This window comes from Apteryx mantelli, chromosome 16, assembly GCF_036417845.1.
Source record: "Apteryx mantelli isolate bAptMan1 chromosome 16, bAptMan1.hap1, whole genome shotgun sequence".
Lineage (NCBI taxonomy): Eukaryota > Metazoa > Chordata > Aves > Apterygiformes > Apterygidae > Apteryx > Apteryx mantelli.
The window spans coordinates 22,154,696-22,170,339 of NC_089993.1; the positions used below are offsets into that span (position 1 = coordinate 22,154,696).

A 15,644-nucleotide genomic window follows, 5' to 3' on the forward strand; every position below is an offset into this window, starting at 1 on the left:
AATACTGCTTTGACAGTGCAACTGTAGAAAGAACCATTATAATCTCTTTTAGAAATTGTATTTTGGGAAAATTCCAGTGATTTTTCTTTTTTTGTACACTATCTCCTTGTTTCATCCAGCTTTCTCCCTGCTCTCTCTTCCCCCCATTGTTCTCGCTTGGGCATGCAGTTTGAGGTTGATAGACACAACAGATGTATGGTCCCTTATTATTCAACTTCATTACCTCCGCCTAGGCCATTCTCTGCTTTGGTTGTATTGCAGACCTGCTTTTAGTAGACATCATTCACTTGCAACATGATTATAATATTTGGTGTAATCCAAACAGTTTTGTTGTTAAGATTTGAGAACACTGTAGCATTTCTGTCGTGCTTTTTTCTAAATAGAGCTGTCTTACTAAGAAGCATGCTCCAGAAGCAGTTTTGGGGATGGCACCTACCATGCTGTATATATATCCCTGCTGGGACAGAAGTTACCTACTTTCTCAGAGAAGCACTATTTCTGTGGGTTGAGAGTCCTTGTGCTCTGTGCCCCATGTAACATGTTGCAGTGGTTGATTTTGATAAAAAATGTTTCTTTCCCTTAGAACATTTGAAAATTTTCTCTTAAAAACAATTGGATGTGATAATTAAACAGGAAAGTGTTAAACAACTGATAGACTTATGAGGATGCATTGATGCACTTTTCCAGAGAAGATAAATGAGTGAAAGCAATGCTAGCAAACTACAGTTATATATCAGTTTCAGTCCAAAAACTACCCCGAAGAAGTGTTCTCCATTAGAGCAAAGTACTTAAAAGTGGTTGTACTGCCCCACTTTCGTTATTTCACTGAGTTATTCTGTAGATGATTTTAGCTTAAATTGTTACCTCTTCAGGCAAAAAAAAAAAAAATTTTGGCATTACTGCATAATAAGAAACTTTGGGCTTTACAAAATTTCTAAATGCAAAGGCTTTAGAGAGGCTTGTCATGTAAAGTCATGTAAATTTAATGATTAATGTAGCCTGAGTCTGGCACCACAATGCTGCCTTAAATAGATTTACTACATGAGGAGGACAGTATTTAGCTGCTCCCTTCAAAATTATTCACATAACAATAGCAGAATATAAATAACTTTACTGATCGTGAGCCTTTTCATCATCGGTAATCTTCAGTTTACTCTGTATAGGCAATTGTTGTCTAGTTCTTAATTTAAAGCTCTGATCTTTCTCAAGTGCACTGGCAGGCTGTGCTTTAATTTGGGTTAGGCATTGCAATGTATTATTAAGATAAAACACTTTTTGTAATGAGAAGCTAAGAAATTTAGCTAAGATTGTTCTGAGCTTCTGAATTACTAGATATTTGGCAATTATGAACAAAGTTCTTGGTACTGATTTTCATGGGAACAAGACAGACAATTTTTTACACTACAGGTCTCTTGATTCTTCCGTAAATTACCCCTTTTAAAACCAGTTTATAAACTCTCAACTTTTTCTTCTAATTGACTTCGTATGTTTCCATAGCCATATTTTCTATACCAACATCTGGAACAAGACAAAGTTCTTCCATGTCTATACTGGATTCAGTGCTTTACGTAACATCTTCTAGTCTTATATCTACATGTTACCTTCTGCAATTGGTGTATATGACAGGAAAATAGTGCTCTCACTTTCATAATACAAGAAACTTTGTTTAGATTTTTTCAGAATAGTTGGCAATTCTACAACAGTATTGGGAGTTTTCTGATTTACAATCAGTAACTCTAACTTGCCTTGAAATTACAAAGGGCTTTGCGACTGCCTCTATAAAATTTAAGTATGTTGGAATTAAAGTTATAGCTTGACAGCAATCTGTTCTAGTGGCAAGTAAATGTTATCTGAACGTTTGAGCTCATCTGTTATTTGTACAATTTGGGTAATGGTTATGTACTTCAGCTTTACAAAGGTTTCTTTTTGTGTTTTGCTCTGATTGGTTATTCCAGCTTGTCAGTATAGGTTCCCAGTATGGCTGTGGTCGGGCCCAGCAGTCAGAGTATCTGCTGATAGTGTCACGGGAAGTGAAAGGGGAAGAGAGATGCTTCCAGAAATGCTGCAGTGAGGTGTGTCACACCGTTCTTTTTGCCCTCACACCAATATGCTTGGCCTCCTTGCATTTCTGCTGCTTTCAAATCATTCCACTATTTTCCTGGGTGTACAGCACATAGTAGTTTGTGTGTATTTGTGACTGGCTTTTATTTATATTCATATTATTTCATTACACATCATGAATGTTCATATTGTTAAAAAAAAATCCTAGTTATTTAAACTTTTGAGTCAAAGTTTTTTCTTAAGAAGAATTTTTATCTTCTTACATCTTCCTCCAAAGTTAACAGCCTTTGATCCATACTTGTTGAGTAAAAGATGTACAATTTAAACATCAGGAGCTCTGCAAATAAAGCTCTGAGTTCACTGAATTCAGAAAAAGACATTTCTGTTAATTGTTGTTCCAGTTTGAATACATTTCATACATCTAATAATCAGTTAAATTTTGACTCCCAAGTTCTCTATTTCTGAAAAGGCAGAGGAGGGAGGGGAGAACAAAAACTGTAGTTAGTTTTAAAACCCTTATCAAGAGGAGGAAATGTCCTGTTCTTTTTCTTGGGAAACTTTCTTGAAATCCTAATGAAGAATAGTAAGTTCACCTATTTGTTCTTTAGGCTATCTCATCTTTCACGTTCCCCTCACCACCAAGTTACTGCTTTTTAAATTGCTGTGTTCCTTCCCATCGTTCGAGAGTTTGGGAGGTTTGTTTTTGCTAGGCAGTAACACTGGAAGCAGTTCCCATTTCTTTACCTTGCTGTGCTTCATTTTGAAGTGGCTTATGTGCATCTGTTTGGGAACCTGGTGTTCTGTAGTATTTTTCATCAGTAAAATACTTGGAGAAAACTTGTTCTTTTCCTTGCTAAATGTTTTTTCAGTCTGAGAAACTAGTGTAACATCATTAAGATAACATGTCAGTAAAGTGGCTGTATGAGCAGAAACTTGCCTGCAAGTTTACATGGTCACTTAATCATGCAATTCTAAATTTTAAACCTAGACTGCTGCCTAAGTATATTCCAGAATCTACTTTCAAGGCACTAAGCAGTATCTATTTCTTGCAGTCGTATAGGTAACATTCAGAATGTGGATTTAATGCACTGGTTTTGCCAGCTTCTGGGAACTGAGAAGGGTACCTGGGCTATTGCTAAGGATGCCTGGGGTACAGACACCATGATGTTGTCCTAGAGAGCACAAAGTAAAATTCAAAGTAATGAAATGGGAGATGGGGGAAGGCAGTGAATAAATGAAGGCAGTATAAAATCTGTAAGATTCTGGAAAGGAATAAACTTTCCTTCCTCTTACAGTTGAGGTCTGACAATTGATAAATTTCATCCTTAAGAGGCCTGAAATCAATATGCTTGCAGTCCCGCTGTCAGTCATCAGTGCTAAGTTTAAAGGCTGATGTGTATGTATTTTAATAGCCTTTTACAAACCCTTTGAAAAGGCAGTGGAATGAACACAATATAAATCTAAAAGGAGTGGAGGCTATTCTTATATTATACAACTTGATCCTGTAAGAAATTTGAGGAGAGAACTAATTTCTTTCATTTGGTCAACTGTTAGTATAATAAAAAAGATGAGCTTTGCAATGTACAAGCAGTTCTCCAGGTCTGAAATAAAAGCAGTAATAATCTAAGCTAAATAGAAGTTGAGAATAATTTTTATGAGTTTTCCCTGGTTTGAGAATCAGACCACCACAGAAGGAAGGAAATTGATAGTCACAAAGTAGAAGGGATAGTTAATATAAATAACTCCTGTGGTAAGACGACATAGGCAGGTAGGCAACACATTGCTTGTGCAAGTTGGAATGGTTATCTGTGATGGCAGTACTATTACTAATTTTGTCCTGTAAATGTGCTATATAGATTCTGAATCAATATCATTATACCAGTATAGCAATTCTGTACAGAAAAGCTATTGAAATGCAGCTGGTTTTGAGACCTATCTCTGGCATTCAGGTAGGCATGAGATTTGTTCACTTTAGAAGTAAGGTGAGACACCAACTGTTTTGTCCAGATATAGCCTGTTCATAGGGATATTTTTGGTGTGCAGTCATTGATTTAAGACTGGAAGCGATTCATATATTCTGCTGCCATTGAATAACTTGATGCAGGAGTGATTTACTTGTAGTTGAACTATTTTGTCAGCTATACCAATTTTATCATCTGCTTTTTCTAAACAATTTTTAAAAAGCTTTTTTTTTCTTAGAGACCTGCAGACTCAGGAAAAGTTCTTCAGAAAGTTACTTCATTATTGTCCCTCAAATCATTATTAACTCTTTTCTTCCTTGAAAACAAGTCTGACCATATCTAGGCATCAGGTGGTCTCTGTCCACCATTACTTACGCCAGTTTTTTTTTCTTTTGCCCTTTCAAGCTTTATGGGACAGGAGCTTCCCTCTTGTCATTTCTGTCTTCAATGTAATGCAAATAACTCTATTTCTGTTAATAAACAGAAATCCATCCCTGCCTTTGTTAGTTGCAGCTGACAGCCTACTAGTGTCAGCAGCCTTATTCTACACAAAGAATAGATCTTGATCAAGTGAATTTTAATTTTCTGTGATATTTAACACTGACATTTTTCCTATGCTCAGTTATGACCCTATTGGGGCTCACAGGGGCCTCAAGCAGGATCACAATGTGTTGGTAAAAAGTATAATGAAACAAATCATAGAAATAAAAAAGCAAAATACATATAAATAGCATTGAAATCTATGAAAATATCCTTTTTTTTTTCTCCTTAAGTTCTTGGTCATTAGAACTCTTTGCTGTTTAGGCCCCGTGAGCCAAAAAAGGTTTGTACTTTCCAAAAGTTTGAGAAACACTGGGCTGGATAACCTGAAAACCTCTTGCTGTTCATTATAATGCATGTTTTACATACAGACCTCAGATTACTCTGATTTCCTTCTGTGTTTTAATTAATTAACAACAACTTCCAGTTTTCCAGCATCCTTTTTAAAGTGTGGCTACCAGTACTGGGAATGCTGAGATGACTTTTGGAATACCAATGCATAATATTGCTTTATTTCTAATCATATTTTCTGGCACTACAGTTCAGTTCTAATCTGCAACCATTTTCCATTGTTTCTTTTCCACCCTTCCTCTTACTGCTGCTGATGCATCTCAAGAAGCTATGACAAAGTTTCTAGCATACTACTGACACTATACAAATAATACATTCTCGGTGGCAGACATACGGAATTGTTTACAACAGTATAGTGCAGCTGAGTTTTGAAGAAATGATATTTAACATTACAAAGGAAACTTTATCTTGAAATGCACCAATTGATTAATAATGGCAAAAAAGTCATCCAGACTTACTGCAGGCAGAAAAATCAGTAGTTTTTGTCCTGCTAGCTAACAAATAGTCAGTCTATCATGTCTCATAAAAAGAATCATGTCCAAAAGGTCAACTAAAGCATGAATGGGGGATTTTAAGTAGCTATGTACTGAAGACATATCCTTGTTAAACCAGGTTCATGATCTGGCTGATGTTAGCGGCTTGTTTCACATCTGTTTATGGAGAGATTGTTTATTTGTGTTGAGTGTCAATGAGTGAAGTCAAATCTTTCCTCCTTCTGGTAGGATAATTACTACAGTTGTTACCATAGTTTATCTGTTATCCAGTTCTTGCCATTTTGCAAGAAGAAAGTTGACTGTATACTAAAATCATATGCTTGAATTTTATTTTTCAAATTTCCCTCCAGAGAAGGTAAATTTTGTAGGGTTTATTTAAACATGTATCCAACTTCTTTTAATGTTTTTTGGCTTTTAAGTGGGTTAAAAATACTGTTTAAAATATTCCTTACATTTCTCCTCAAAAATTGAAGTAGTTACTGTATTTGTATTATATACTTGGTAATTGCTATATAATACATAGTCTAAATTTTGTGCTGCTTTAACAGGCTTAGAGCCAACTTAGCAGCTTTTTTTCTGAAAATTTGTGTACAATACTTTTTGCTGATAAGGAAGAGAATCAACAAATCACCTCTATAAATGAAGTAATTCTGGGATGGCTTCTCAGCCCAGGGTAGACTTTCTTAGTCCATTTTGTGCAACTAAGCAACTGTGTTATTTTATGGGGTTTGTGATTTCGTATCAGACAAATATATTATGGTGGAGACTGCAAAGTATTCAGCTTTCCTTCCAACAACTCTTACTTCCCCCTGCTTAACAAGAGAGGCCTTGCAAATAGCATTGCTGTAGCACTAAGCAGGATACACTAGGAGTAGAGGCTGGGCCATGAAGAGTGGGACCTAAGCCTGATATTAGGGATACTGTAAAACCATCCAGGTCTGAAAACTTTGACATTGCCTAGAACTGGCATCAAGTTGGTTCATTGTGTAGGCATAGTGCCTGCTGCTCTTTGTAGACGCTGTCTGTATCCATCCGTCGAGATGCTTGTGTGGCTGTCTTACCATAGTATTGTATCATCTGAGCATCTCTGGCTTATCTCCTCTTTAAAGTACAGTGAGGCTTTATTCTCTCATGACAATGCTGCATGGAAGCTGTTTTTAACCTTGATATACCCTCTGCTTTTGTTGGAGAAATAGTCTTATCCCTCAAGTATCTTGCACAAGTAGAGCAAGATTCCATCTTGGCTACACCTTCCTTGCTTTAACAAGTCTTTTACTCTTTTTAGCTCTGTTAGGCTGATGTAAGTATGCAGTTTGCTTTTAGACAGAGAACCATAGACTGCTTCAAATGCTGCTGCCCTAAAAAAACAAGTTGAGCTTTTTCTATGGGCCTATAATCAGGGCACAGTAATAATGTAATAGAGACTGATGAGTGATCTGGATTTGGGACTAATAACTTCTGTCATAAGGGGGTTGAAAATCAGTATATGAATTGAAGACCGGGGAATAGAACAACCTTATCACATGTCTGTGGTGGCTTGGTAGGTAGATTTAGTATAGTTGTGGTAATGACATTTAGATGCACTGTGTCCTTGTGTCCCTGTGTTTAGGTCCTTGATCTGTGTCAGTAATTACAATACCATACATAATCTTGTCATGCTTTTGAAATAAACCTTTTAAAAAACTAAGCTAGCTACATCCGAATTGATTCTGGCTGGGAAAGGCAGGCTATGTAAAACTTCTAGCATTAGGCAAGTGTACTGTGTGTAAGGTAAGAAAAGTTATATAAAACTTCTACCATTTGATAAACATGCTGTATATGAGGTAATACTGATGTTGAGCATATACTTCTTTCTCAGTAAATTGTCGTCATTCAATATTGAGACTTCTAGAGGCTTGTAAATAAGTCACATTTCATTATACATGGCTTCTGCTTGTAATGCTTCTTTAATTAACTTCCCTGTAGGAGTGCACATGAATTTCGAATGTTAGTCTTAGTGTACCACCATGCTGTGTCTTGCTGTTTTCCAGTCAAATGCAGAATTCAGCTTCATCCGCTCAAAATACGTTTTAATAGAAGGACCATCATTCCATAAGTAAAGTGGTAGGTGTCCCTTCAGGCTAGAGTGCTTCCTGCATGCAGCCATTTACATGTTAAATCATGCCACACAGACACCACGTACAGACTTTTTAAAAATTAACTTTGGAGGACAGGAAGGTTTCTAATAAATAACAGGACACAGGCTGCTTCTCCGCTGGCCTACCTCTGTAGCCTTTTCTTTGACAGTGTAATCATAACCTTAAGCCATTCAATTTGTAAATGTCTACAAAAATAAGCTACGTCTATTTTATCATCAGAATGTCAGTGTATTTGTCAATATTAAAATGTATTTGCATTAAAGTGGAGAACCATGCTTCAGGCACAGCCAACAGTCTGAAGAGTGAGGGGTGTTTGTGTTGATGATGATGATTGATGGAAATTATTTTATGTGGAAATCCAATTGACTTTTTTTCTTCTTTCAGCTGGTTAGTATTGGTTCTTCCTATAACTATGGCAATGAAGATCAGGCTGAATTTCTGTGTGTTGTTTCAAAAGAATTGCATAACACTCCCTATGGCACAACTAGTGAACCCAGTGAAAAAGCAAAGGTAAGTTACTGGACACTGGAGTAAAGAAATGAATGGTATTAAAGCAGGTGGACTTGGCTAAGTCATGCTTTCTTTTGGACCATTACTTGCCTTCTTCCTCTCCTCGAGGAATAATGATTCCCTGTTCATTGTACAAAAGAACATAAATGGTGCAGCCAACATGCATTTGTTGTACATATAAAATAGGATCTTTAAATGGACTACTCTGTACTGTTTCTGATATCTGTCATGTTGTTTGAGTACTAGTAAACATTTGCTGTTTACATTTGAGAATCTATATTTCATTTCTCACACATTTGAAAGATTTCTCTTTCTGCCACTGATACAGTTGAAAACCGTTTCTCTTGCTTGAGCTCAACTGAAGAATTCTCACTATCAAGAATGTGGATGTAATATGCTCCTTCTGAAAAATATAGTCCTCTGCAATATGTTATAAGATATATTCCTCTTAAATGAAGCTATTTGTTTGCTTATTATTTTCAGGTTTCCACCTAGTTCTCTTTTCTTGCTGTAACCAGCTTTACGAAGAGATTGTAATGGGTGCAATTTATCTTTCAGCGTTTGTACAAGGAAAAGATTAAAAAAAAAGACACAATTGAACTGTAATAAGTTTGACTAGTTATATAGGTCTGTAATAAGTTTGACTAGTTATATATGTAAGTGAATTATACTGTTCTTCTCTTCCATGTGTATCAAACAGTTTCTATCATGGTACTGTTGCCTTTTGTGAGGAGATGGCTACAGACAAATTGGCTACTTCTATAGTTGGCTTAAAAACTTTTAATTTAGTATGTTCAAATGAGAAGCAACTGGTTAAACATCAAGGATTGCATTTTCAAGAATCACCTTCTAAGAAACAAATCTTGAAGTTCAAAAGATAAATAATGCTAAAAAGTGATCTGCGTCTTGATACTGGGCCCCCAAGTGTACTGTAACCACTTCACTATTTTCTGTGGCTTGTAACTTGGTTATGCTGCTCTCTTGCAAATGAAACTATAAAAATACTCAAGGCTTTATGTTGGATTCTTAGTGAAATAATCGTTTTCTGCTGTTTTGTCACAGTTAAGATAAATCTTCCAAAAAGTTACAAATGATTAATTTAATCAAAGATAAACAGTGAACCTGGGTAAGACATGGTACTGTTTTTCTAAAACCCTAGACAAGGTCTGCCTTTTGCTATGATGCTTCAGGAAAACTGAAAAGTTGACAAGTTAGACGTGTATAGTAATAGTTCAGGACTGGGATATGTACCTGAAATAAAAAATGTAATTCTTGAATGTAATATACATCTTGATCAGGAATTGTAGTAAATCTTTTTGACCAGGGTGAAGAATAAGAACTAGTGTTAATCTTTAGTTGCAGGTATAAACACTCACTCCTCCTGCCCTGGAAGAATTGAGCTGTTGCTAGTAATTAATGACAATAAGCAGTTTCCTATCTAATGGAGACTTTTGCAACCAGTAATTGTAGCTGCTTTTCACTCCCTAAGGCCAGAGGAACTGCACTGCTGCTATCTCAGCAAAGAAGTGGTAAATGAGATAGTGGTATATTCAAAGGTCAAGCTTAGCTGGAACTGTGTATGGTATTAATATAAACTGTTTCTTTATAAGCAACCTGCTAGCTGTAAATTGAAGTGTTTGGTTTTCAAAGAGAAATACCTGGAGGCTGTTTTTCAAGGGAGGGCAGGGAGAGAGGTAAGGCGGCAGAAAGGAGGGTCATGTGAGAACAAAAGTACTAAAAGGGTTGCACTTCTACAAAGTTTGAGAAAATGCATTAGACTGTGAAGTTCTTTGTGATACCATGAGAGTCACCTTAGAAAGCAAATGGATGAAATTATCCCCAGACATTGGCTGGTTATATACCATTTGGAAGTATAACATTGAGAATCTCTTTAACAGTGTGTGGATGACACCAAAACACAGGAGTTAATTTTGAAAAAATAACTTACTGGAATCTTCAATGTGTAAGTTTGCCCATCAGCTGCATTAATAGAGAGAATGTCTTAAAGGGATGCTCTGAAGAAGAGTTGGGGACACTTGAAGAATCATGTTTGATGTATTGTGTATTTAATAGATCCTTTATTTTGTAGGTATATATCATGCTGGGGGGGGGGGAATACCTTTTTGATTGAGAGGTTTCTGACAGTTGTGATCAGGAATCTTGACTGATCCTTGAACCTACCTTGTCTCGGTAGTTTCCTGCTTAGCCAACTTTAATTCTCCAGTCTGTAATCTGTTTACTAGTGTCTGAATTGGTCTTCATGAACATCACATGATTAAAATTGAAATGTGTCTCAGTAAAAATTATGTACTAGCGGTTTGTTGGTGTCTCTAACCCAATCTGCTGCAAAAGTAATAGTTAGGAAGACTTTGCCATGGCTTCTGAAATCATTCCTATTATGAGAACGCATTATTCTGTGTATATCACCAGATACCGGTATTTCAATTAATAGTACTAGACTTTCAAAACAGGAAAAAGCATTTTCTGAGTAGACCATCTAATCAAACTTCACCTTCATTCCTTCCAAGAGATTTTTCTCTTGTGTTTTCTTTTTTGGAAAACAGTTTGACTATGTAGGTTAGCACAGGGAAATGGTAGCAATTAAAACTTTGAAACGTAGGATACCAAAGTAATCAGAATCTTCCACCGTGATGGATCTGTGCAGTCTTTACTGTCTCTCAAACCTGTACACTACTTAACTGAACTATACATTGGTGAACTTAAAGCATAGCAATACAATCATGATAAGTGATTTTGCTGATGTAAAATATAGCAATAAAATAGCAGAAAATATGCTATGCTTTGAGATATTAGTGGTAAGTAAATTAAAAAAAAAGAAAAGAAAAACAGGAAAAGGCCATTGTTCAATTTAGATCTCTAAAACGCAACTAACCTGATTGTCATACAGGAATAAGCCTGACTGACTTTAAGCTTGAATAATTTCTGATTAATTAGTAAGTGAAACGTCTGTTTTTGCAAGGGCTTTAGGCACAGATCTTGTATAAAATATGTTTTTTCATGTCATATCCATTCTTCAGCATTTATGTTTTTATTCAGAATGTATTTCATGCTGTTTCTGCATATTCTTGTTTTAGATTAATAAACTCTTCAATTTCCATTTTTAGGAAAATATCTGGTCAAAATTCATCGAAAAAAATCACAACCAAAACAATTTGTTACAGCATTCCCCAGATATCAAGCTTACAGTGTATTTAAGCACCCTGCCTTTCTTAGTTCTTCTATTAGTAGTTGGCTTTCTCGAACTTTCTAATAAACCCAAGAGAAGGAAATTAACCCCTCTGAGGCACTGACTTAAAGCATTTCAGTGGCTTCTACTAGTAGCCATGGCACTACAGAAGGACAACCTGTGTTCCCAAGAGCATTCTTCTCTTTCATACCACTTTATTGACCTGCCACTCTTGGGAGGAATGACCAAGGCCTATTCATAATGCCTGCATCCAAAGTTATGTTCCCAAGTGCTATCCTTCCACATCTGTGTAGAGGAAACACAGTTAAGGTGCCAGCTTTACAGTTATGTTTAAATTGTCTCTATGGTCCCTGCATTATGTTATTTGGCACTATTGGCTTCTGTCTGCTGACTTTAGGACATTTGGGAACGGAAAATTTCATGCATTTTATAATGTTTCTGCTTGAAATTGTCTGCTATATTATTTTCTTATGAAGAGTGGGTGTCCAGGTTAAAAATAAATAAGTGTCACCCCAATTGCGTCAAGTGTAAGTGGACTGTACTTCGTTGCAGCTCTGACTCACTTACAATCTTTTCTTTTCCTTTCCTTTCTCTATACTTGCTGCATGCTGCATGCCACTCAGAGTGAGGATGAAGAGACGGATTACGATATGAATGACTCAGATTAAGTGTAAATGTCATGGTGAGCACTAGCTGCCCTAGGATTTTACCCACATGCTTTTTTTCAGCCCCATCCAATCCCTACCCCACTAGTGCTGTCCGTTGGCTAGTCCTGGTGGTGTATTTGTTTGTGGTTATAGTTGCGGCACAGTTAGCAATGACAGAATACCTACTTTGGATGTTGCTTATTTGACAGACTAAGTCATGCTGCTGTTATCAGTTGTATTGTGATCAGGTCTTTTAAAGCTATGCTGAGAAGAAAAGTGCTTCATGCAGTTTCTGGGGGGGAAATGCTTTTTGATCAAAATTGTTTTTCATTTTTATTTTCTTTGCACCACCTTTTCTGTCAAATATTTATGTTTGGGGCATCTGATAACCTGCAGCATAAATTTTCAGTAAATGTCTGATTTGACGATAAATAAACATAAAGTGCAGCATAGTCAAAAGTCTTATCTGATAATTTTTGACTTGTTATTGCTATATCAAAATATCTTCTGGTTTTCAAATCAAGGCCTTGCAAATATAAGCAAATGATTTGATCTTTACAGTTATATGTATCATAGGAAACTCCATCTTTGGAGAGGGAGCAGGTCTTTTTCCACCATAGTCAAGAAGTTAGACATCTTATTGAAGATCAAGGTACTTCTATGATTTTCTAGCTGTGACCTTTAAAGTAGCATCAGAAAGAACTTTCACAACTTTTTCCTAAAGTGCCTACAAGCACTGCTCTTGTCTATCCTGCTACCCAATTTCTGGAAGATAACTTAGCACTGAATGTTCAATGGTATGATGTGCAGATAGTGACTGGAATCCATATACATTCTATATACTTGTAATTGCATGAGACTGAGCTTCAGCTTCTTATCTGTACACTTTTTTTTTCCTGTAAATGCAACCCTGTACTTATCTCTGAAGTGTTTTCTCAACACAGTTGGAGAAAAAACTAAATTATTGTCTTAACAAGTACTAACAGAAACTACTCTGGGGTAAAGTATGCTCTTTTGTCCAGTCTTCAGGAATGGCTGCAAGGAAGGGTGCGAATCTGAACCTTTATTGGAAAAAAATAAACTGGCCCTGTCCTGGAATTGAATGCAAGATTCCTAGGCTGCCTGACAAAGGGACAGTCTCTTAAGAAGCTATTTGATTAGCAACAAATTTATTCTGAGTGGGAGGAAATATTCTCATGCTCTGCTTCTCTAAAAAGCAGTTGCACTCAGGCTCTTAGGATCTGAGAGTTTATTCCACTCTGTGAGCTTTTCTAAGTCAACTTTGGACTTACTGCACCTGGAAGGAAAGCAGAACAGAAAGATGGAAAGAAAGAAAATTCTGAAGACAAAAGGTCTAAAATTTTAAGGACAGAGGAACATTATCAATGAAGGCCTCCGTTCAGCTAATAGAGCACATTCTCAGATGAAAACTTCTTTGGTGCCTGGTTCTGCTCCAGAGCTTTGAGGAAAAGATTTAAAAAAGAAAAGGGAAAAGGGAAAAAAAGAAAGACCATACTGCTCAGTCCTAGATACTGGCAGTTTAGGAGGAGACCTGCCATAACTATTTTCAGATGTTAGTGACATCTGAAAGTGTTGAGACATCTTCTCTCAACATTCTTGTCCAATAAACCTCTAGTGTTTTCAGGAATAGTCATCTTACATTTTTCTCAGGAAAAAAGGATGAATTTTAAATTGCAAAAGAGAGACAATAATCATTACTTGCTTCAGCCATGTTTTTGCTTCTCTTGGTGGCCGTTTCACTTACCAACTCTATTTGTTATGTCAGTGTTATCAACTATATGGACATCTACGCCAATACATTGTTCTCAGCTATGGCCAACTACAAATATTCAAGGAAAGAGTTCAAGTGTGAAGCATTTATCAAATTAATTCCTGATATAGTTCTCCCAGCAAACAGCAATTTAGGAATTTTGGCTTCAAACCTGTATCCAGATCATTGTATTAAATAGGTATCAATGGCACTATCTTCTGTAAGTTTGTCTAATCCCTTTTGAATGTATTTATACTAGCAGTTACTGAGAAGTTTTCCATGCCTGGCTTTTCTTCATAGAATTCACTTGTATTTTTCCTACAATTTTATACAAAATGCTTGTCATTTAGTGCACACAGCAAATTCTCTTCATGAAATAAGCAATGTTGGCATGCAATACATGCCTTAAAGCATTTCACAGTCCATCAAAACATCTTTCTGTATTTGGAACTTTATCAAAGCAGCTGCAATGTTGTCTGGTCTCATAACTTGTGAATAATAATAGTAGTGATTATGAAATGACAAAGAAGTTCCTAGCTACAAAGTAAAATCCAGATACTGCAGGAAAGGCAAGGGATAAAGTGGATTTTTTTGGAAGTTAGTACTCAAATGTTTCTGAGGCATACAAATGGTGACAGGGTCTTCATGAACTTCAGTCCTCGAAAAATCCCATAGAGTTGTGCAGAGTGGGAGATACCCTACTTGACTACAGTCCCTGTGAAAGACTTACTAGGCTTGATGACTAATAGGGCTGATAGGATTAAATTATCAACAATTTAGCAATACTAAAAAGAAACCAAAAACCTAGACCTTTTCATTTAAAACTATGTGAAACTGCCACACTAAGTGGTTGCTAATTTTTACCTTACGGCCTCAAAGATTGAAGAGTTTGTGTGTACTGTCAGACTCTGTGGATCCTTTGGGATGGAATGTACTACTGAGTATTAGCATAAGGTGTTTGTCTTAATATGAAACTGCACGATAATCTCCATAGAAGGAAATTCTACACTGAAGACAGCTGTGGCCCTTTCTTGGGGATCGTGCCTTTGCTTTCTTTCAGCTTTTGAAATCAAGAGCCCTTCCCTAACATCAGGAAAACAGCCAAGAAACAAAAGACAATGAAGTGTCGTTAGAGATAATTTCACTTACTGGTGAATGTTGTTCAGTGCTTGTGCTCAGTATATTTGGAGCTTTGCTTAGTCTTTTTTTGGCTACTGTCATGATTTGTTCTATAGTTTGCTTACAAGCTTCGCTTTAGTACTAAACAGCCTTAGAGTTAACCTCATTATTGCTGATGGCCATTCAGTTTAGAGTAGCAAGACTAGAAACATGGTTGCTAGTCAGCAGTCAGTCCTAAGACTTGGATCCTTTCCTCACTGGAGAAACTGAAGAGAATTGAAATAGAAAAGGCAAAAATAGTCCAGGTGGAAGTAGGATAGGTGGCCTTCCATGTTGTAAGATGCTGTAGACAAGGATTCCTGTTTTTTTCAGGGGCAGATACTTTCTTTCCATTAGACTTTAGTCCCTTTATTTAAAATACGCCTTTTTTAAATGATATTTAACAAACTGACTCCTTTTAGCACCCCCACCAAAAAAACCCAAAAAGTCAAAACAAAAAAAACCTCTACCAGATGCTTTTACTCACTGTAATGGGAGTCTCAGTTCCTTGGTAATAATGGGAGGTTGAAATTCCACAGACAGAACTTTTGAGAAACATATTCCTCCTCATGAAGTCACAGCCTCCACTGTCTCTCAGCTGCTTATCTTGGGCAATACAAAGGATAATGTTGGACAAGGTAATACGGGAAAAGTATAATGTGCTATGTCCTGTCTTGACAGACACAATTTTCATATGGACAAGGATGCTTTGCAGACTTGTGAAATCTTGCATGACCAAATAATATTCATGTAAAAATATTTAAAAACTGTTTTCAAAGTAGTACTTATTTTCACATAGGTGTTC

At 36.4% G+C, this 15,644-nt stretch overlaps 1 protein-coding gene across 1 annotated transcript in view; it reads left to right on the forward strand.

Annotated features, from left to right (window-relative positions):
* Nucleotides 1-15,644, forward strand: part of KCTD5 (potassium channel tetramerization domain containing 5) — a 36,764-nt gene that overhangs the window by 14,074 nt on the left and 7,046 nt on the right. The window contains exon 5 of the mRNA XM_067306118.1: nucleotides 7,930-8,055. Within this exon, the coding sequence (XP_067162219.1) occupies nucleotides 7,930-8,055 (126 nt within the window). The remainder of the gene's footprint in view (nucleotides 1-7,929; nucleotides 8,056-15,644) is intronic.